Genomic DNA, 23,088 nt, shown 5'->3' with positions numbered 1-23,088 from the left:
CCTTAGTACTTAACCAAAAACACCACTTCAAAATTAGCTGCTAAGCACAAGAAGCTTTAGGTTCTTGTGTTTGGTTCCTGGTGCCGCACGCATTGCCCGGTCCTGGAAAGTTGGGTGCCGGTCTGTCTAGTCTACTAACGACGTAGATGCATTGACAGAAGCTGCGTCTTCCGAAAGCGTCTACGAGGAGAAGAGAAAAGCTTGGCGGTTATGTTGGATTGATCTGCGGACACGCTTTTGATGTAGCGTTTACGTGCTTGGAATGGTGGGTCTAGCTCTGTATATGTTCTATATTTGTTTTCCTGGTGATCATATATATAGGTCATGTTTGAACCAAATATATACCAGAGAGCACACCACACACAATATACAACATGGCCGTAGTATGTTATTTCTGATTGAATACTGGAGTAATGATTAATTAAAAAAAGAATACTACCATGCTACTCCATCCATCCGTTCATAAATATAAGACCTTTTGGACAGGGGCGGACCTAGAAACTATTTTAAGTGGGGGCAAACAATAGGAATGGGGGCACACTTTGTACAAATTTACATAGTTTTGGCAAAAAAATCTGAAATTTCAAAGAAATATAACTGGAGTTCCATATTTTGAGTGGGGTCCTAGGCCCCCATTCCCATGAACGTGGGTCCGTCCCTGCTTTTGGAGATTGTACTATGGACTACATACGGATGTATATATAGTCACATTTTAAAATGTAGATTCACTCATTTTGCTCTGTATCTAGTCTATAGTAAAATCTTTTAAAGGTCTTATATTTAGGATGGAGGAAGTATTTTATATTCTTCTTTGTTGCCTTTGTTGTCCACCGTGCTCTCTTCTTTTTCCGCGCACATTATCTATCTTTAGAACGTCATGTATTGCAGTCTTTAGTGACAAGACTTATCCTTGCCTTCCAAAAGGTGGCTAGTCTCGATCAATCATCTAGTTATCATGGAGCATGTGCGAAATAGTGGTTGTACGTAGCTTTGGGATAATTTAGCACACCGTCCTGCCCGGACGTAAAGTACGGCAATACTTAGCCAACACCACTGCAGCATATCCGACGACGCCTCCTCTGTTGGGGTTGGTATGCATGGGCTCCGAACGTAGCATGTGCTTAATTTGCCCACAAAAATTTTTTAGAATTTTTTTTTGTGTGTTGCTTTGCCCACAAATCAACCACCGGCAGTTTACATAGTGCTCACTGGTACATGCACTTAAAAATAATTCTCTATCTAATTATTATTCAATAAATTATTGCAGCTTTTGCAAATATATATCCATATAATTAGAGTTGTCTTTCGCACTTCCGTGTCAGCTGCTCTCTGTGAATAATTAATAAAATGGTTGTATGTATCGTCCACATGAAGAGCCCGGGGTATCTGAAATTTCAAAGAAACATAACTGGAGTTCCATATTTTGAGTGGGGTCCTAGGCCCCCACTCCCATGAACGTGGGTCCGCCCCTATTTTTGGAGATTGTATTATGGACTACATACGGATAGCAACTAATTGGCTCTTATCTGAAAATCTAGGACGATACATAGCAACTATGTATCCTTCTTTTCTAAAAAAAAAACTTCGGTGTCAGCAAATTGGCTCTTATCTGAAAATCTAGGCGTAATATCATGATAGTGACACCTGATGTGAGATGTTGTGATGCAACTAATTGGTTACATCAAGTGTTGGCGATAATGAATGTATGTATGTATGTATGAGCGTTTGCGTATGTATTATCTTTAAAAATAAAGTGCGGGTGACAATATCGTGATAGACTCTGATAGTTTTGTGAATCTGTAATTGTACAAGCCCACACGAGGACTGATCGGTCAAGAGGCACACAACATCTCACTGGTACGTCTTGCTTGAAATTCAAACTTCGTATTGCCAAGAATGTCAGCACATCAACGCTATCTATCTATTGCCACATGTGCCCACTGCTTGAGCTTACATGAATAGCCTACAGCCGTCGCCGTCTACCCTAGCTATAAATACTCTGTTCTACAAGAGTTCATCCATCGAGAGAGGAAACACAAACAAAGCAAACCAAGAAGAATTTGCTCCATCAGTGGTGCCTAGGGCTGTGATCACTCGGGCCGTAGTAGTCCTCATGGAACTCCGGCATCTTATGGGCCACCGCCCTGACTTCACTCGCGGCAACGTGTACGTTCTTCTTCGCCTCGCTTACGGAGCCAGCAGAGCCCATGACCACATCGACGACATTGTTCCCGCTCGCCGGTTTCTGCATATTTCAAGAATGTTAATTAGCATCTGATGAAGAAAACGGGTTCAGAGATTCAGATGAACATGTGATGAGAAATTCATGATGAAACACTTACATCGACGGTCATTTGGTTGCCGCTGCCGTTCACCGACGCCCGGGTCCCCGCGTCCAGCCGGATGGCTCCAGCCTCCATGGCCGAAGCCAGTACCAGAAGCAGGATCACAGCCGCGCACAGTGACAAGCAGCTGGAGCTCCTCATCCTATCAGAGATGTGATTAAGAGAGTAGTACTGATCGCTCTTCAGCTCAGCTCAGATGGAAGAAGCTAGAGAGAGAGGCTAGAGAGGGCATGCAGGAGCTGTGTACTTTGAAGTACTTGACATCACAACAGATGGTAATATATACTGTACATCGGTTGCTTTACGACCCATCCCAGTGTTTGCTGCACTCATGTCTACCCTCCGGCAGTAGAGTGGGTTGTCCATCTACAGGACCTGCAAAATTTAAAATTCTCAAACCATTTTAAAACTGCTTCTGCTTTTGCCAATGTCTCTCTCTCTCTCTGCATGGTCGCTGTCGCTAGCCCGTGCCCATGCATGCATGCAACGACGACGGGTGCCTTGATTAGTTGATGGCCGTCGTGTAGCCACCTTTAATCATGGCCGGATGTCTGCACGAAAGTTGGGCCGCCCGGCCGTGTCTTGATTAACTACACTAGACGATTAGTTGCTAATGCTTGACGGAATGGAGCCACCGGAAGTGCTGGTGAGTTTGCATGCATGCATGCATGGTGGACAGCGTCGTCAGGTTTCGCGCTTTGGTCGATCTCAGGCCAGGCGGCGCACGCATCCTCCCCTGGAAAGTTGCGACGCTGTCTCGTCTCTACGTGCGTGCACAGGGCCAGCAGGGGGATTGCGTATAGTATAGTAGCCGTTCTGAAGAAAGCGAGTGGTAGACTACCAGTGGTAGTAATATACGGCCGGCCGGGGACTGGGAGAGACCGACCGGCGACCAAGAGAGGAAAACAGCCTGGTCAGCTGGTGATTGAGTTGGGGTGGAGTGGACAGTGCGGGTGTGTTGATCTGGACCTAGCGGAGTGGAGTAGTATCAAACCAAAAACTATCACTTTATCGAAAATGGTTTTTTGCCCCGCTTTAATGTTTTTTTAAAAGAAGGATGATCCCCGGCTTCTGCATCTAGAAGATGCATGCAGTCGCTTTATTAATTATTCACAAAGATCTTACAAAATAATACATCAATATGTCTGAAGCCGCCCTCTTGACAACATTTATCGCTACTCCTATTCAATAATGAAGATGTGTAGAAAGGGGCCATTAGCTCCCATGCAACGTTGTTGAGTTGAATTATCTCTCATGCGACGTCGTTGGTTGTAATGGCTCTCATGCGACATCTCCCAGCGCAGAAATAGCTCAAGCAACACAACCCGTTTACGGGGCCGGCTGGCTGTTAGTTAGGCTGAGTTTTGGTTAGGAATGTGCTCTGACTGGTGGGGTCCACCTAGGGCCACGTCCTCAATAGTCAACCGTCCACTATTCGACCGGTGACTGTGTGACCATACTCTACTCGACCGTGCGCGACTGGACGAGCAGCGCCGCCGTGTGCATCTTCTCCGACAGAGGTCCGCGGTGGTGGAGCGCCTTTCTCGGCAGCGGCAGAGCTATTGCGAGTGAGTATTTTCGAAACCCTAGTCCCATTCCCCAGAATTTTGGATATATCTGTGGCCTCATGCTCCGTTTCTTGGCGATTTAGAATCTTGATTGGATAGGAGCGCGGGGGCTGAATTAGATGGAGCGAGGAGACAGTGCTTCAAATCGGTAATGCCGCCCCTCCCTCTTTTCTCTTTTAGCTGTTATCAAACTCGATTTGGTAGTGACTGTAGCTTACACTGCCGCTGCCCGCCATTGACAAAAAAGGGGAGGTTCTGGTTCTGCCACCACATTCACAATTATAGTGATTTTTTCCCTGTAAAGCCAAGCTCAGTGATGGCAGTGTCCAAGACATTTATAGAAATACCTCCGTGAGGTTGGATGTCGAACTTGCAGATGTTGATCCCCAAGAATTAGAGAGCATGAAGGAGAAGGCCGTGGGCAATTTGGTGGAGAGAATTGGGGAGAGTATTGTTTGGGGTCCAGAACAAGAGGTATCTCTGCAACGTTTCGACAACTATTATGGTGAATATGTTAGAATTGAAGATGGAGAATCCATGATTGCTGAAATTGATCAGCAAGAAGGGTGGGCATGCAAACAAGTAACATTTTATGCAGAGCTAATTGATCTGCAAACTAATTTCAGAGTTGGTTATGTGCCATCAAAGATGGCTGCACACCTGGAAGATGATGTGTGGGTTTCACAAAAGAATAGTATGTTGGCATTGTTGACTGAACCGACTGTACTAGATGATGATACAGGGATTGATGCAGATGGAGAGGAGGGAACCCATGGTGCTAGGAAGATTGTTGTTGACTGGAATGTAGTAGAGTTGAATGAAAAAACAGATTTGGTCATTGCACCAATATCTGACATTGATATGGCCAAAATGTTTGGCATCCAAGTTGATGACAAAGATAAGGAGAAGGATGACAATTCTTTGCCTGCTGATGGTAACACAGGCCATAGAAATGCAAATGAGGATGAAGAACAACTGATGAGAATGGCTGCAGATGATGTGGATGATACAAATGATAATGAGCTGGTTTGTTTGTATGACAAAGAGAACCCAGTTATTGAGGTGGGAAAGTTGTGGCCAAGCATGGTTGAGTTTAGGATGTCTTTCAGGACCTATGCAGTGAAAAAAGAGTTCGAGGTCAAGACTATGTGGACTGATCGAAAGAAATTTTATGCTCGGTGCAAAGGTTGTGATGGTGGTGGCAATGCTTGCAAATGGTACATATCTGCCAGACTACAACCTGATGGAAGTACAGTAAGGGTAAATCAAATACCACACCAACATACCTGTATGACCACTTCACAGAGAGTTTCAAAGATGACATCACAACTTTGGATTACAGAGAAGATTATTCCTATTTTAGCCAAGACTCCAAACAGTACTGCAAAGAGGCTTAAAGTTGACTTGGAGAAGTTGTACCCTATCCAACTGCAATATACCACAGTGTGGAAAGCAAAACAAAGGGCCATGAAATCATTGGATGGTGACTGGGCAAATACATTTAGGATGTTGTATAGTTTTAAAGCAGAGGTGGAGAAGAGGTCACCTGGAAGGGTGGTGGAGATAGATACAGAGTTAACAGAGGATGGCAAGTTTTTTCCAGCAAGTTTTCTATGTGTTTGAAGCCTTGCGTAGATGGATTCAAAGCAGGTTGTCGTCCATATTTGAGCATAGACTCATCTTTTTTGACTGGAAAGTGGAATGGTCAGTTGGTTGCATGCAATGCTCTAGATGGACACAACTGGATGTTCCCAGTTGCAATAGGAATGTTTCAATCAGAGATAGAGGCATCATGGATATGGTTCATGATGCAACTGAAAAGATGCATAGGGCCAGTTTCTCCTTTGGCCATCCACACAGATGCATGTAAAGGGTTGAAAAATGCAGTAAAAAGGTTTTCCCCCATGCTGAGCAGAGGGAGTGCTTTGGACATATGTGGATGAATCTGATAAAAAATTTCAGAGGAGATGAATTTGGGCGCATGTGGCCGGCAGCAAGATCGTACACCAGACAGACACATTCCTATCACCTTGGTAAGATATTGACATCATGTAGTCATAATGAATTTGCTTCATGGTTGAACAACCACCATTCTCTGTTGTGGTACAGATCAGGTTTTAATACTGTCATAAAATGTGATCATATCAATAACAACTTGGCAGAAAGTTTTAACAACAAAGTGAAGGAATTAAAAGACTTGCCTCTGCATGACATGGTGGACCAAATAAGGATCATGATCATGCGTTTGTGGGAATTGAGAGGAAAAATTGCTAATATTTTGGAAGGGGACAAGCTTCCAGCAGTGGTACAACAGGTGGTCAACAGGAGTAGAAATCTTTCACATCTATCTGTTGAGAAATCTTCCTTGTGGGGTGCTGAAGTTAGAGATACAAAGAGTGGCAAGAGGCATGTGGTAAATACTGAGTTGCATGAGTGCACTTGCCAAGAGTGGCAACACACTGGAAAACCATGTGAGCATGCAATACTTTTTCTGGCATCTAAACCCAGGTTAAATATGCACCCATATTTGCATGCGTTTTATTCAGTACAAAAATTCAAAGCTGCATATGCAAGTCCAATTCCTGCACTGACTGACCAATGTCAGTGGCCTGAGGTGGAAATAGAATTTACCTTGTGTACCCCTCACTAGAAGAAAGGCTGGGAGGCCAAAACAGAGCAGATTCAAAGCTTGGTTTGAGAAAGGTGGTTGTAGTAGGAAGGGGAAAAGGATAAGGAAAAGGAAAAGAATGAAAAGCCCAAAAGGGCTCAACAAGGTAACAAAAATAGGTGCAAGTTGTGTGAGGTACTTGGGCATAGAATTGGTTCATCCAAATGCATCTACACTCCTCAGAGGCCAAAGTATGTTTATGTTATTGTTTTTGCAAGTTTTTGATTTTGCTACTTGTTCTAGTATCTAACAAAGTGAAATGCTTTATGTTTTAGGAGGAAGCGTGCAGAAAAAGGCCCACCTCTTGTTGTTGAACAATGCTGGCCAGTGAAAAAAGCAAGACTCAATGGCTTTAGAAGGAAGAGAACTATTACTGCTGAAACTGTTACTACTGAACATGAGCTAACTGAAACTGTTATTGCTGAACATGAGCAAACTGAAACTTTCACTGCTGAACATGAGCTAACTGAAACTGTTACTCAATCTTTTTTGCACGCGCTAGGACAATCTGAAACTGTTGCAGATGAAGCAACTGTTGTGCTGCCATGCCTGGAGGTTGTGCCATATTTGGAGGTTGTGCTGCCAAGTGTTGAGTTGCAAACTGAAACTATTACTGAATCTGCTTTGACAGCTATGTTGCCATGTTTGGAGGTTGTGCTGCCAAGTGTTGAGTTGCAAACTGAAGAAGTTGAACAATGTCTGGCATATACTTGATGTCAGTTGTGCTTCCCTTGCAACGGCGCCAGAAATTGTCGTGTCAACGGCACCAGGAATCCTTCAGCTGCCGCTACGCCTTAAGGGACTTCCTAGGCAAGTATGCAAAGGATTTCCCCCGTGGCCTTGGAGCCTTGCGTTGGTGTGCCCTCGAAGCGGAAAGGGTGATGTAGCACAGCGGTGGTAAGTATTTCCCTCAGTTTGAGAACCAAGGTATCAATCAAGTGGAGGAGTATCACAAGATCCTGCACAAACACAAAAGCTTGATCCCAACGCTATGAAGGGGTTGTCAATCCCTTATAGATTGAGAACTGAAAGCAACAAAGTAACAAAGCAAAGTAAAAGTGGAGGTGTAAACGATGGATGTGAATAGACCCGGGGGCCGTAGTGTTTACTAGTGGCTTCTCTCATGAAAGCAAGTAGACGGTGGGTGAACAAATTACTGTCGAGCAATTGATAGAACCGCGCGAAGTCATGACGATATCTATGCAATGATTATATCTATAGGCATCACGTCCAAAACAAGTAGACCGATACTTTCTGCATCTACTACTATTACTCCACACGTCGACCGCTATCCAGCATGCATCTAGTGTATTAAGTCCATAAGAACAGAGTAACGCCTTAAGCAAGATGACATGATGTAGAGGGATAATCTCAAACCAATGATAAAACCCCCATCTTTTTACCCTTGATGGCAACTACTTGATGTGTGCCTTGCTGCCCCTACTGTCACTGGGAAAGGTCACCACATGGTAGAACCCAAAATAAAGCACTTCTCCCATTGCAAGAATCATAGATCTAGTTGGCCAAACAAAACCCAAGACTCGGAGAGACTTACAAGGATATCAAATCATGCATATAAGAAATTAGCAAAGACTCAAATATATATCATAGATAATCTGATCACAAATCCACAATTCATCGGATCTCGACAAACACACCGCCAAAGAAGATTACATCGGATAGATCTCCATGAAGATCATGGAGAACTTTGTATTGAAGATCCAAGAGAGAGAAGAAGCCATCTAGCTACTAACTACGGACCCGTAGGTCTGAAGTGAACTACTCACGAGTCATTGGAGGGGCGATGATAATGATGAAGAAGCTCTCCAACTCCAAAGTCCCCTCCGGCAGGGTGCCGGAAGGGTCTCCAGATGAGATCTCGCGGAAACGGAAGCTTGCGGCGGCGGAAAAGTATTTTCGAGGCTCCCCTGATTTTTTGCTGAATATTTGGGAATATATAGGCCAAGGATCTAGGTCAGGGGACGGCCAGGGAGGCCACAAGCCCTGACACCGCCGCCTTCCCCTGGTGGCGGAGTGGGAGCTTGTGGGCTCCCTCGAGCCCAGCTCGCTTGGCCTAGAGGCCCCCTGATCTTCTTTCGTTCGGGAAAAAATCATTTCGTGGTTTTTATTCCGTTTGGACTCCATTCCAAATGTTGGAAATATACCCTAGAGGCAATAATAAAATGGTCATTATCATATTTCTTTGTTCATGATAATCGTCTATTGTTCATGCTATAATTGTGTTAACACGAAATAGTAATACATGTGTGAATAAATAGATCACAATGTGTCCCTAGCAAGCCTATAGTTGGCTAGCTCGTTAGTCAATAGATGATCATGGTTTCCTGGTCATGGGTATTAGATGTCATTGATAACGGGATCACATCATTGGGAGAATGATGTGATGGACAAGACCCAATCCTAAGCGTAACACTAGATCGTATTATTCGTATGCTAAAGCTTTTCTAATGTCAAGTGTCTTTTCCTTCGACCGTGAGATTGTACAACTCCCGGATACCGTAGGAGTGCTTTGGGTGTATCAAACGTCACAACGTAACTGGGTGACTATAAAGGTGCACTACGGGTACCTCTGAAAGTGTCTGTTAGGTTGGTATGAATCGAGATCGGGATTTGTCACTCCGTGTGACGGAGAGGTATCTCTAGGCCCACTCGGTAGAACATCATCATGAGCTAATTGTGACTAAAGGATTTAGTCCCACGATGACGTGCTACAGAATGAGTAAAGAGACTTATCGGTAACGATATTGAACAAGGTATAAGTATACCGACGATCGAATCTCGGGCAAGTTCTATACCGATAGACAAAGGGAATTGTATACGGGATTAATTGAATCATTGACATCGTGGTTCATACGATGAGATCATCGTGGATCAAGTGGGAGCCACCATGGGTATCCAGACCCCGCTGATGGTTATTAGCCAGAGAGGTGTCTCGGTCATGTCTACCTGTCTCCCGAACCCGTAGGGTCTACACACTTAAGGTTCGATGACGCTAGGGTTATAGGGAATTGTTATACGAGGTTATCGAAAGTTGTTCGGAGTCCCGGATGAGATGCCGGACGTCAGGAGGAGCTCCGGAATGGTCCGTAGTTAAAGATTGATATATAGGACGGATGGTTTCGGACACCGGAAGTGTTTCGGGCGTCACCGGTAACGTACCGGGACCACCGGAGGTAGCCCCGGGGTCCACCGGAAGGAGGCAACGACCCCGGGAGGCTAGATGGGCCAAGTGCGGGAGGGAACCTGCCCCTAGGTGGGCTGGTGCACCCCCCACACTCAGCTCAAGGCGCAGGAGGTGGAGAGGGGGGTGGGGAACCCTAGGCGCTGGTGGGCCTAAGGCCCACCTAGGGGTGCGCCACCGCTCCCCCTTGCCCTGGCCGCCGCACCTCCCATCTGGGGGGGCTGCCGCACCACCTAGGGTGGGAACCCTAGGGGTGGCACCCCCCCTCCCCTCCTCCTATATATAGTGGGCACTTTTGGGCTTTTGGAGACACAGTTTTCCCTCTCCCTCAGCGCAGCCCTGCTCTTCTTTCTCCTCCTCTCTGCCGGTGCTTGGCGAAGCCCTGCCGGGAGACCTCGTCTCTCCATCGACACCACGCCGTCGTGCTGCTGGATATCTTCCCCAACCTCTCCCTCCTCCTTGGTGGATCAAGGTGCGGGAGACGTCACCAGGCTGCACGTGTGTTGAACGTGGAGGTGCCGTAGTTCGACACTAGATCGGAATCACACCGCGATCTGAATCACCGCGAGTACGAATCCATCAACCGCGTTCTAGTAACGCTTCCGCTTAGCGATCTTCAAAGGTATGAAGATGCACTCACCCCTCTCTCGTTGCTGGTCTCTCCATAGGAAGATCTGAATATGCGTAGGAATTTTTTTGAATTTATGCTACGCTACCCAACAGTGGCATCCGAGCCAGGTTTTCTATGCGTAGATTCTATGCACGAGTAGAACACAAATGGTTGTGGGCGATGATTTGTCAATTGCTTGCCGCTACTAGTCTTATTCTTTTCCGGCGGTATTGTGGGATGAAGCGGCCCGGACCGACATTACACGCACGCTTACGTGAGACTGGTTCCACCGACAGACATGCACACCGTGCATAAAGGTGGCTGGCGGGTGTCTGTCTCTCCTACTCTAGTCGGATTGGATTTGATGAAAAGGGTCCTTACGAAGGGTAAATAGCTTTGGCATATCATCGTTGTGGCTGTCACGTAGGTAAGAAAGCGTTCTTGCTAGAAACCCAAATCAGCCACGTAAAACTTGCAACAACAATTAGAGGACGTCTAACTTGTTTTTGCAGGGTTTGACATGTGATGTGATATCGCCAAAGTTGTGATGTTGCATGTATGATGTATGAGATGATCATGTTATTGTAATAGGTTTCACGACTTGCATGTCGATGAGTATGGCAACCGGCAGGAGCCATAGGAGTTGTCTTAATTTATTGTATGAGATGCAACGCCATGTGCTTACTACTTTTACTTCATTGCTAACGGTTAGCTATAGTAGTAGTGATAATAGTAGTTGGCGTGACGACTTCACGGAGACACGATGATAGAGCTCATGATGATGGAGATCATGGTGTCATGCCGATGACGATGATAATCATGCGATGCTTGAAGATGGAGATCGAAAGAGCAAAGATGATAATGGCCATATCATGTCACTATATGATTGCATTGTGATGTTTATCATGTTTTTCATCTTATTGCTTAGAACGACGGTAGCATAATAAGATGATCCCTCTTAAAATTTCGAGAACGTATTCCCCTAAGTGTGCACCATTGTGAAGGATCGTTGTCTCGAAGCACCACGTGATGATCGGGTGTGATAGATTCTAATGTTCGCATACAACGGGTGTAAGCCAGATTTACACACGTGAAACACCTAGGTTGACTCGACGAGCTTAGCATGTACAGACATGACCTCGAATACAAGAGACCAAAAGGTCGAACATGAGTCATATGGCTGAATAAGATTAGCATGAAGTTGCTCACCATGGTGACTAGTCCATCTCACGTGATGATTGGACACGGGTTAGTCAACATGGATCATGTATCACTTAGATGACTAGAGGGATGTCGATTTAAGTGGGAGTTCATACTTAATTTGATTAAATGAACTTAATTGTCATGAACTTAGTCTAAAAGTTATCTTTATAAAAATTGTAGATGGCCAACGTCAACCTCAATTTCAACGCATTCCTAGAGAAAAACAAGCTGAAAGATGATGGTAGCAACTATGCGGACTGGGTTTGCAACTTGAAGCTCATCCTTGAAGCAGCTAAAAAGGCTTATGTCCTTGATGCGCTGCTAGGTGACCCTCCCGCTCCCGCAGCAGCCCAGGACATTCTGAACGTCTGGCAAATGCGGAGTGATGACTACTCTCTGGTTAGGTGTGGCATGTTATACAGTTTAGAGACGGGGCTCCAAAGGCGTTTTGAGCAACACGGTGCATATGAGATGTTCCAAGAGCTGAAGCTAGTTTTTCAAGCTCATGCCCGTGTCGAGAGATATGAAGTCTCCGACAAGTTCTTTAGCTGTTAGATGGAGGAGAACAGTTCTGTCAGTGAGCACATACTCAAAATGTCTGGGTTACACGGTCGTCTGACTTCACTTGGAGTCGAACTTCCGGATGATGCTATAATTGACAGAATCCTCCAGTCTCTCCCACCAAGCTACAAAGGTTTTGTGCTGAACTACAACATGCAAGGGATGGAGAAGACCATTCCCGAGTTGTACTCGATGCTCAAGTCTAAAGAAGTAGAAATCAGGAAAGAGCATCAAGTGTTGATGGTCAACAAGACCACTAGTTTCAAGAAGGGCAAGCGTAAGAAGAACTTCAAGAAAGATGGCAAAGCCGTTGCAGCGCCCGGTAAGCCAGATGCCGGGAAGAAGAAAAAGAATGGACCCAAGCCTGAGACTGAGTGCTTCTATTGCGAGGGAAAAGGCCACTGGAAGCGGAACTACCCCAAATACTTAGCGGACAAGAAGGACGGCAACGTTAAACGTATATGTGATACACATGTTATTGATGTGTACCTTACCAGCGCTCGTAGTAGCTCTTGGGTATTTGATACCGGTGTTGTTGCTCACATTTGCAACTCAAAGCGGGAACTGCGGAATAAGCGGAGACTGGCCAAGGACGAGGTGACGATGCGCGTCGGGAATGGCTCCAAGGTCGATGTGATCGCCGTCGGCACGCTACCTCTACATCTACCATCGGATTAGTTTTAAACCTGAATAATTGTTATTTAGTACCAGCTTTGAGCATGAATATTGTATCAGGGTCTTGCTTAATGCGAGACGACTACTCATTTAAATCGGAGAATAATGGTTGTTCTATTTATATGAGTGATATGTTTTATGGTCATGCTCCGCTGGTGAATGGTTTATTCTTGATGAATCTCGATCGTGATGTTACGCATATTCATAGTGTGAGTACCAAAAGATGTAAAGTTGATAATGATAGTCCCACATACTTGTGGCACTGCCGCCTTGGTCATATCGGCGTTAAGCGCATGAAGAAGCTCCATACTGATGGACTATTAGAGTCTCTTGACTTTGAATCATTTGACACATGCGAACCGTGCCTCATGGGCAAGATGACTAAGACTCCATTCTCAGGAATAATGGAGATAGCAACCGACTTATTGGAAATAATACATACTGATGTGTCTGGTCCAATGAACGTTGAAGCTCGCGGTGGCTATCGTTATGTTCTCACTCTCACCGATGATTTGAGTAGGTATGGGTATATCTACTTGATGAAGCACAAATCTGAGACATTTGAAAAGTTCAAGGAATTTCAGAGTGAGGTCGAGAATCAACGTGACAGAAAAATTAAGTGTCTACGATCTGATCGTGGAGGAGAATATTTGAGTCACAAGTTTGGCACACACCTAAGGAAGTGTGGAATCGTTTCACAACTGACGCCGCCTGGCACACCGCAACGCAACGGAGTGTCTGAACGTCGTAATCGCACTTTATTAGATATGGTACGATCTATGATGTCTCTTACCGACTTACCACTGTCATTTTGGGGATACGCATTAGAAACTGCAGCATTCACTTTAAATAGGGCACCGTCTAAATCCATTGAGACGACACCATATGAACTATGGTTTGGCAAGAAACCTAAGTTGTCGTTTATTAAAGTTTGGGGCTGCGATGCTTATGCGAAGAAACTTCAACCAGAAAAGCTCGAACCCAAATTGGAGAAATGCGTATTCATAGGATACCCTATAGAAACTATTGGGTATACCTTCTATCTTAGATCCGAAGGTAAAACCTTTGTTGCCAAGAACGGATCCTTTCTAGAGAAAGAGTTTCTCTCGAAAGAAGTAAGTGGGAGGAAGGTAGAACTTGATGAGGTAATTACACCCCCTCTCGAACAGGATAGTAGCGCAGCGCGGGAAGTTGTTCCTGTGGCGCCTACACCAACTAAAGAGGAAGTTAATGATAATGATCATGAAGCTTCGGATCAAGTTACTACTGAACCTCGAAGGTCCACAAGGGTACACTCCGCACCAGAGTGGTACGGCAACCCTGTAATGGAAATCATGTTGTTAGACAACGGTGAACCTTCGAACTATGAAGAAGCGATGGTGGGCCCGGATTCCAACAAATGGCTTGAAGCTATGAAATCCGAGATAGGATCCATGTATGAGAACAAAGTATGGACTTTGGTGGACTTGCCCGATGACCGGCGAGCCATAGAAAATAAATGGATCTTCAAGAAGAAGACTCATGCAAACGGTAATGTAACCGTTTATAAAGCTCGACTTGTCGCAAAGGGTTTTCGACAAATTCAAGGGATTGACTACGAAGAGACTTTCTTTCCCGCAGCGAAGCTGAAATCAGTCTGAATCATGTTAGCAATTGCCGCCTTTTATGATTATGAAATTTGGCAAATGGACGTCAAAACAGCGTTCCTTAACGGGAACCTTAAGGAAGAGTTGTATATGATGCAACCAGAAGGTTTTGTCGACCCTAAGGGTGCTAACAAAGTGTGCAAGCTCCAGCGCTCCATCTATGGGCTAGTGCAAGCATCTCGGAGTTGGAACATTCGCTTTAATGAGGTGATTAAAGAGTTTGGGTTCATACAGGTTTACGAAGAAGCCTGTCTGTACAAGAAAGTGAGCGGGAGCTCTGTAGCTTTCCTCATACTGTATGTGGATGACATATTATTGATGGGGAATAATATAGAGATGTTGGAGAGCATAAAGGCCTATTTGAACAAGAGTTTTTCAATGAAGGACCTTGGAGAAGCTGCATACATATTAGGCATCAAGATCTATAGAGATAGATTGAGACGCCTCATAGGTCTTTCGCAAAGTACATACCTTGACAAGATATTGAAGAAGTTCAATATGGAGAACTCAAAGAAAGGGTTCTTGCCAGTTTTGCAAGGTATGAGATTGAGTAAGACTCAGTCGCCGACCACGGCAACAGATAGAGAGAAGATGAGTTATGTCCCCTACGCAACAGATAGAGAGAAGATGAGTTCTGTCCCCTACGCTTCAGTCGTAGGCTCTCTTATGTATGCCATGCTGTGTACCATACCTAATATAAACCTTGCCATAAGTTTGGTAGGGAGGTACCAAAGTGATCCTGGTATGGAACACTGGACAACGATCCAGAATATCCTTAAGTACCTGAAAAGGACTAAGGAAATGTTTCTCATTTATGGAGGTGACGAAGAGCTCGTCGTAAAGGGTTACATCGACGCTAGCTTCGACACAGATCCGGATGACTCTAAGTCACAGACCGGATACGTATATGTTTTGAATGGTGGGGAAGTGAGCTGGTTCAGCAGCAAGCAAGAAGTCGTGGCAGCATCTACATGTGAAGCGGAGTACATAGCTGCTTCAGAAGCAGCTCATGAAGGAATTTGGATGAAGGAGCTCATCACCGATCTTGGAGTGGTTCCAAGCTCGTCGGGTCCAATGACACTCTTATGTGATAACACTGGGGCCATTGCCATAGCCAAGGAGCCCAGGTTTCACCGGAAGACGAAGCACATCAAACGCCGCTACAACTCCATCCAGGACCATGTCCAGAGTGGAGTAATAGAGATTTGTAAAGTACACACGGATCTGAATGTTGTAGACTCGTTGACTAAACCTCTTCCACGAGCAAAACATGATCCAACACCATAATGCTATGGGTGTTCGATACATCACAATGTAACTAGATTATTGACTCTAGTGCAAGTGGGAGACTGTTGGAAATATGCCCTAGAGGCAATAATAAAATGGTTATTATCATATTTCCTTGTTCATGATAATCGTCTATTGTTCATGCTATAATTGTGTTAACAGGAAACAGTAATACAAGTGTGAATAAATAGATCACAACGTGTCCCTAGCAAGCCTCTAGTTGGCTAGCTCGTTAGTCAATAGATGATCATGGTTTCCTGGTCATGGGCATTAGATGTCATTGATAATGGGATCACATCATTGGGAGAATGATGTGATGGACAAGACCCAATCCTAAGCGTAGCACTAGATCGTATTGTTCGTATGCTAAAGCTTTTCTAATGTCAAGTGTCTTTTCCTTCGACCGTGAGATTGTGCAACTCCCGGATACCGTAGGAGTGCTTTGGGTGTATCAAACGTCACAATGTAACTGGGTGACTATAAAGGTGCACTACGGGTACCTCTGAAAGTGTCTGTTGGGTTGGTACGAATCGAGATCGGGATTTGTCACTCCGTGTGACAGAGAGGTATCTCTGGGCCCACTCAGTAGAACATCATCATGAGCTCAATGTGACTAAAGGATTTGGTCACACGATGAGGTGAGTAAAGAGACTTACTGGTAACGAGATTGAACAAGGTATAGGTATACCGACGATCGAATCTCGGGCAAGTTATATACCGATAGACAAAGGGAATTGTATACGGGATTAATTGAATCCTTGACATCGTAGTTCATCCCATGAGATCATCATGGAGCAAGTGGGAGCCACCATGGGTATACAGACCCCGCTGATGGTTATTGGCCAGAGAGGTGTCTCGGTCATGTCTACCTGTCTCCCGAACCCGTAGGGTCTACACACTTAAGGTTCGATGACGCTAGGGTTATAGGGAATTGTTATACGAGGTTATCGAAAGTTGTTCGGAGTCCCGGATGAGATCCCGAACGACACAAGGAGCTCCGAAATGGTCCGGAGGTAAAGATTGATATATAGGACGGATGATTTCGGACACCGGAAGTGTTTCGGGTGTCACTGGTAACGTACCGGGACCACCGGGACCACCGGAGGTGGCCCCGGGGATCCACCGGAAGGGGGCAACGACCCCGGGATACTAGATGGGCCAAGTGCGGGAGGGAACCAGCACCTAGGTGGGCTGGTGCGCCCCCCACACTCAGCCCAAGGCGCAGGAGGTGGAGAGGGGGAAACCCTAGGCGCTGGTGGGCCTAAGGCCCACCTAGGGGTGCGCCACCCCTCCCCCTTGCCCTGGCCGCCGCACCTCCCATCTAGGGGGGCTGCCGCACCACCTAGGGTGGGAACCCTAGGGGTGGCACCCCCCGTCCCCTCCTCCTATATATAGTGGGCATTTTTGGGCTTTTGGAGACACAGTTTTCCCTCTCCCTCGGCGCAGCCCTGCTCTTCTTTCTCCTCCTCTCTGTCGGTGCTTGGCGAAGCCCTGCCGAGAGACCTCGTCTCTCCGTCGACACCACGCCGTCGTTCTGCTGGAGATCTTCCCCAACCTCTCCCTCCTCCTTGCTGGATCAAGGTGCGGGAGACGTCACCGGGCTGCACGTGTGTTGAACGCGGAGGTGCCGTAGTTCGGCACTAGATCGGAATCACACCGCGATCTGAATCGCCGCGAGTACGACTCCATCAACCGCGTTCTAGTAACGCTTACGCTTAGCGATCTTCAAAGGTATGAAGATGCACTCACCCCTCTCTCGTTTCTGGTCTCTCCATAGGAAGATCTGAATATGCGTAGGAATTTTTTTGAATTTATGCTACGTTACCCAACATCAAAATCAGATTTGAAAAGAGTCAAAAACACAGAAAAACAGGAACTGGCACTTGGCACTGAATTAATAAGTTAGTCCCAAAAAAGATATAGAAGGTACATAAAACATCCAAAGAAGACAAGATAACAGCGTGAAACCATCAAAAATTATAGATACGTTTGAGACGTATCAAGCATCCCCAAGCTTAACTCCTGCTCGTCCTCAAGTAAGGAAGTGATAAAGATTGAATTTTTGATGCTTTCATGCTACCTAGCATAGGTGTCCTTTGTAATTCCTCTTATGTGACGTGAATTTTCAGATCAATTAGATTCAAAACAATAGTTTGCTATTGACGTGGAAACAATAATAATTCAAGCAAACTAGCAAGGTAATCATGAACTTTCAAAATAACAAGGCCAAAAGAAAGTTATCCCTACAAAAGCATATAGTCTGGCTATGCTCTATCATCATTGCACAACGAATTTCAATCATGCACAAGCCCGGTATTGGCCAAGTAATTGTTTCACACCTTTACTTTCTCAAACCTTTTCAACTCTCACGCAATACATGAGCGTAGCCATGGTTATAGCACTATAGATGGTGTGGAATGTGGTGGAGGTTGCAAGACAAAAAAGGAGAAGATAGTCACATTAACTAGGCATATCAATGAGCTGTGGAGATGCTCATCAATAGATATCAATGTGAATGAGTAGGGATTGCCATACAAATGATGCACTAGAGCTACGAGTATGTGAAAGCTCTTAAAGAAAACTAGTGGGTGTGCATCCAACTTGCTTGCTCACGAAGACTTAAGGCAATTTTGAGGAAGCCTATCATTGGAATATACAAGCCAAGTTATATAATGAAAATTTCCCACTAGCTATATGGTGGTGACAAAACGAGAAACTCTGAATCATGAAGATCATGGTGCTTAATATGCACAAGTGTGGAAAAAGTGGTAGCATTGTCCCTTCTCTCTTTTTCTCTCATTTTTTTGGTGGGCTCTTTGGCCTCTCTTTTTTGTGGGCTTCTTTGGCCTCTTTTATTTCCTCACATGGGAGAATGCTCCATTAATGATGATCATCACACTTTCAACTCAAAACTTAGAGCAACTATGACTCTATATGGAATGCCTTCGGTAGTGTACCATGGCAATGATCTAGCATGGCATAGACATCAATGGAAACATCATGCTAGCTATCTTACGATCATGCAATGGCAATGTAGACGTGGTGGCACATGTCATGGTGGTAATTGTATGGCAATATATCTCGGAATGACTTTGAAAAAAAGCCATAGTAGGTAGGTATGGTGGCTGTTTTGAGGGAGGCTAATGGTGAGTTTTGTGCACCGGCGAAAGTTGCATGGCACTAAGAAGATAGTGATGGTGGAAGGTGAAGTGCATCTAAACCATGGACTCAACATTAGTCATGAAGAACTCATATACTTGTTGCAAAAGTTTTATTAGTAATCGAAACAAAGCATTCATCGCATACTCCTAGGGGAAGGGTTGGTAGGTATAAACCATCGCGCGATCCCGGCCGCCATGCAAAGGATGACAATCAATATACTAATCATGCTCAGATTTCATCACATAGCGGTTCACCATACGTGCATGCTACGGGAATCACTAACTTCAACACAAGTATTTCTAGATCCACAACACCTTACTAGCATAACTTCAATATTACCATAACCACAACTCAAAACTAATTGAGATGAATCAAACTTCTCTAACTATTCAATACACATGAAGGTGGAAGTTTTCGTATCCCTTTGGATAACTACCCCTTTTGAGATGACTTTCAAAGCATAGATTAACTACCAAGCCACGCACCGCTGTGCTCTAAAAGATATAAGTGAAGCACATAGAGCAAAAGTATCTAGCTCAAAAGATATAAGTGAAGCACATGTGAGTTGAATTGTCTACGAAAAGATATAAGTGAAGCTCGACAAAATCACGGTGTGTGCATGTATCTCTCTCTAGGTGTGCAGCAAGGATGATTATGACACAACAAAAATAAAATACTCCTTCGATACAAGACGCTCCAAGCAAAACACATAACATGTGGTGAATAAAAATATAGCCCCAAGTAACGTTATCGATGGATTGAAGACGAGAGAGGGGATGCCTTCCCGGGGCATCCCCAAGCTTAGGCTTTTACGGCATCCTTGAATCTCTTGGGGTGCCTTGGGAATTCCCAAGCTTGAGCTCTTGCCACTCTTTATCTCTTTGTCCATAAGAACTTGACCCAAAACTTGAAAACTTCACAACACGAAACTTAAACAGAAACTCGTGATAACATTAGTACAAGAAAGCAAACCACCACTTCCTTAGGTACTATAGAAAACTTAAATTCTACTTGTGCTTATGTTGGGTTACTGTACTTTCAATCTTCCATGGCTAATACCCCCGATACTATCCATAGTTTCATCAAAATAAGCAACCAACACAACAAAAACAGAATCTGTTAATAGCAGACTAGTCTGTAGCAATCTGTATATTTCGTATACCTCTGGTACTCCAAAAATTCTGAAATAATACGACAGTCTGAAGAATTTGCATAACAATCAGCAGCAAAAATAATCAACTCAAAATCTCTTACAGAAAAAACATGAAAATTCTTTTCGTGAGCAAAAAGTTTCTGTCTTTTTCAGCATGACCAAACGATCATCCCCAAGACTAATCATAACGGTTTTGCTTGGCACAAACGCAAAAAGAAACACACAAAAAAACACAATCATAACAGAATTATGAAAGTGTGGAAAACACAAAACAGAAAGAAAAAGGATAGATTCCTTGGGTTGCCTCCCAACAAGCGTTATTGTTTAACGCCCTTAGCTAGGCATCAATGATGCTCGCACAAAAGACAAGAGTTGAAGCACAACGAAAGCATCATAAAGCATGTGAAAATCACATCTAAGTCTAACATACTTCCTATATATAGGCATTTTATAGGAAAACAGATTGTCAAGACAACTAATAGTTGCCATATGCAAGGAAGAAGAAAGAGACAAAAGCAATCTCCTCATAACGAGAGGTAATTTGGTAACATGAAAGTTTCTACCAAAATATTTTCCTCTCTCAAAGCAATTACATGTGGGATCATATTCGAATTCAACAATGTAACTATCACATAGGATATTCTTTTCATGATCCACATGCATGCAAAGTTGACGGTCTTCAAAAATAGTGGGATTATCATCAACTAAAGTCATGACTTCTCCAAACCCACTTTCAATATTATTGCAAATATCATATTCATCATGAGGTTTGAACAAATTTTCAAGATCATAAGAAAGATCATCACCCCAATCATGATTATTGCAACAAGTAGTGGACATAGCAAAACTAGCATCCCCAAGCTTAGGGTTTTACATATTTTTAGCATGATTGTCACTAATAGAATTTATAGTGAAACCATTGCAATCATGCTTTTCATCCAAGGAGCCCTCGTGAATCACTTCATAAGTTTCTTCATCACGATTTTCAGATTCACGCAACTCAAGCAAAACTCCATAAAGATAGTCAAGTGTCCTCAACTCACTAGCAATTCGTTCAACAATAGTGGGTCTCTTAAAGAGACTAGCTAGTGGATGAGGATCCATATCAATAGATTTTTAGCAAGCAAAGATGCAAGCTAAAAGAAGGCACATGGTAACATAGGCAAACAGAAAGCGAGCGGAAGAAGGGCGAACGGAAAAAGGTAAAAGAAAACGGCAAAGGAGAAAGGCAAATGAAAACGGCAAATGTGAAGTGGGGGAGAGGAAAACGAGAGGCAACTGGCAACAAAAGTAAATGCAAGAGAAGATTTTGTGAGACCTACTTGGATAGATCTTGATTTCTCCTCCCCGGCAAAGGCGCCATATATACTTCTTGATGTCAGTTGTGCTTCCCTTGCAACGGCGCCAGAAATTGTCGTGTCGACGGCACCAGGAATCCTTCAGCTGCGGCTACGCCTTAAGGGACTTCCAAGGCAAGTATGCAAAGGATTTCCCCCGTGGCCTTGGAGCCTTGCGTTGGTGTTCCCTCGAAGTGGAAAGGGTGATGTAGCACAGCGGTGGTAAGTATTTCCCTCAGTTTGAGAACCAAGGTATCAATCAAGTGGAGGAGTATCACAAGATCCTGCACAAACACAAAAGCTTGCTCCCAACGCTATGAAGGGGTTGTCAATCCCTTATAGATTGTTTGCCAAGTGAGAACTGAAAGCAACAAAGTAACAAAGCAAAGTAAAAGCGGAGGTGTAAACGATCGATGTGAATAGACCCGGGGGCTGTAGTGTTTACTAGTGGCTTCTCTCATGAAAGCAAGTAGACGGTGGGTGCACAAATTACCGTCGAGCAATTGATAGAACCGCGCAAAGTCGTGACGATATCTATGCAATGATTATATCTATAGGCATCACGTCCAAAACAAGTAGACCGATACTTTCTGCATCTACTACTATTACTCCACACGTGGACTGCTATCCAGCATGCATCTAGTGTATTAAGTCCATAAGAACAGAGTAACGCCTTAAGCAAGATGACATGATGTAGAGGGATAATCTCAAACCAATGATAAAAAACCCCATCTTTTTACCCTTGATGGCAACTACTTGATGTGTGCCTTGCTGCCCCTACTGTCACTGGGAAAGGTCACCACATGGTAGAACCCAAAGCCAAGCACTTCTCCCATTGCAAGAATCATAGATCTAGTTGGCCAAACAAAACCCAAGACTCGAAGAGACTTACAAGTATATCAAATCATGCATATAAGAAATCAGCAAAGACTCAAATATATATCATAGATAATCTGATCACAAATCCACAATTCATCGAATCTCGACAAACACACCGCCAAAGAAGATTACATCGGATAGATCTCCATGAAGATCATGGAGAACTTTGTATTGAAGATCCAAGAGAGAGAAGAAGCCATCTAGCTACTAACTATGGACCCGTAGGTCTGAAGTGAACTACTCACGAGTCATTGGAGGGGCGATGATGATGAAGAAGAAGCCCTCCAACTCCAAAGTCCCCTCCGGCAAGGTGCCGGGAAGGGTCTCCAGATGAGATCTCGCGGAAACGGAAGCTTGCGGCGGCGGAAAAGTATTTTTGAGGCTCCCCTGATTTTTTGCTGAATATTTGGGAATATATAGGCCAAGGATCTAGGTCAGGGGGCGGCCAAGGAGGCCACAAGCCCTGACACCGCCGCCTCCCCCCTGGTGGCGAAGTGGGAGCTTGTGGGCTCCCTGGAGCCCACCTGGCTTGGCCGAGAGGCCCCCTGATCTTCTTCCGTTCGGGAAAAATCATTTCAGGGTTTTTATTCCGTTTGGACTCCGTTCAAAAATCAGATATGAAAAGAGTCAAAAACACAGAAAAAACAAGAACTGGCACTTGGCACTGAATTAATAAGTTAGTCCAAAAAAAGATATAAAAGGTACATAAAACATCTAAAGAAGACAAGATAACAGCGTGAAACTATCAAAAATTATAGATACGTTTGAGACGTATCAATACTCAATCTGCAG

General features: G+C 44.4%; 1 protein-coding gene across 1 annotated transcript; it reads right to left on the bottom strand.

The window, feature by feature from the left end:
- Window positions 1-1,872: 1,872 nt before the first annotated feature.
- Window positions 1,873-2,589, bottom strand: LOC123400996. The gene is made up of 2 exons (XM_045094713.1): window positions 2,343-2,589; window positions 1,873-2,245 (listed from the first exon to the last, which is right to left on the bottom strand). The coding sequence occupies exons 1-2, from the start codon at window positions 2,484-2,486 to the stop codon at window positions 2,069-2,071; spliced, it is 321 nt and encodes a 106-aa protein (XP_044950648.1). The 5' UTR covers window positions 2,487-2,589; the 3' UTR covers window positions 1,873-2,068.
- Window positions 2,590-23,088: the final 20,499 nt, after the last annotated feature.

Source organism: Hordeum vulgare, chromosome 6H, assembly GCF_904849725.1.
Source record: "Hordeum vulgare subsp. vulgare chromosome 6H, MorexV3_pseudomolecules_assembly, whole genome shotgun sequence".
Classification (NCBI taxonomy): Eukaryota; Viridiplantae; Streptophyta; class Magnoliopsida; order Poales; family Poaceae; genus Hordeum; species Hordeum vulgare.
Note: the sequence above shows the minus strand (reverse complement) of the source record. Positions and strands in the feature narration are given on the sequence as shown.

Excerpts from the sequence above, each read along its gene's own strand:
- LOC123400996 (XM_045094713.1), bottom strand. The coding sequence starts at position 2,486 with ATGAGGAGCTCCAGCTGCTTGTCACTGTGCGCGGCTGTGATCCTGCTT. Across the intron at positions 2,246-2,342 it reads GCAACCAAATGACCGTCGAT|AAACCGGCGAGCGGGAACAA; the intron begins GTAAGTGTTTCA and ends TGAAATATGCAG.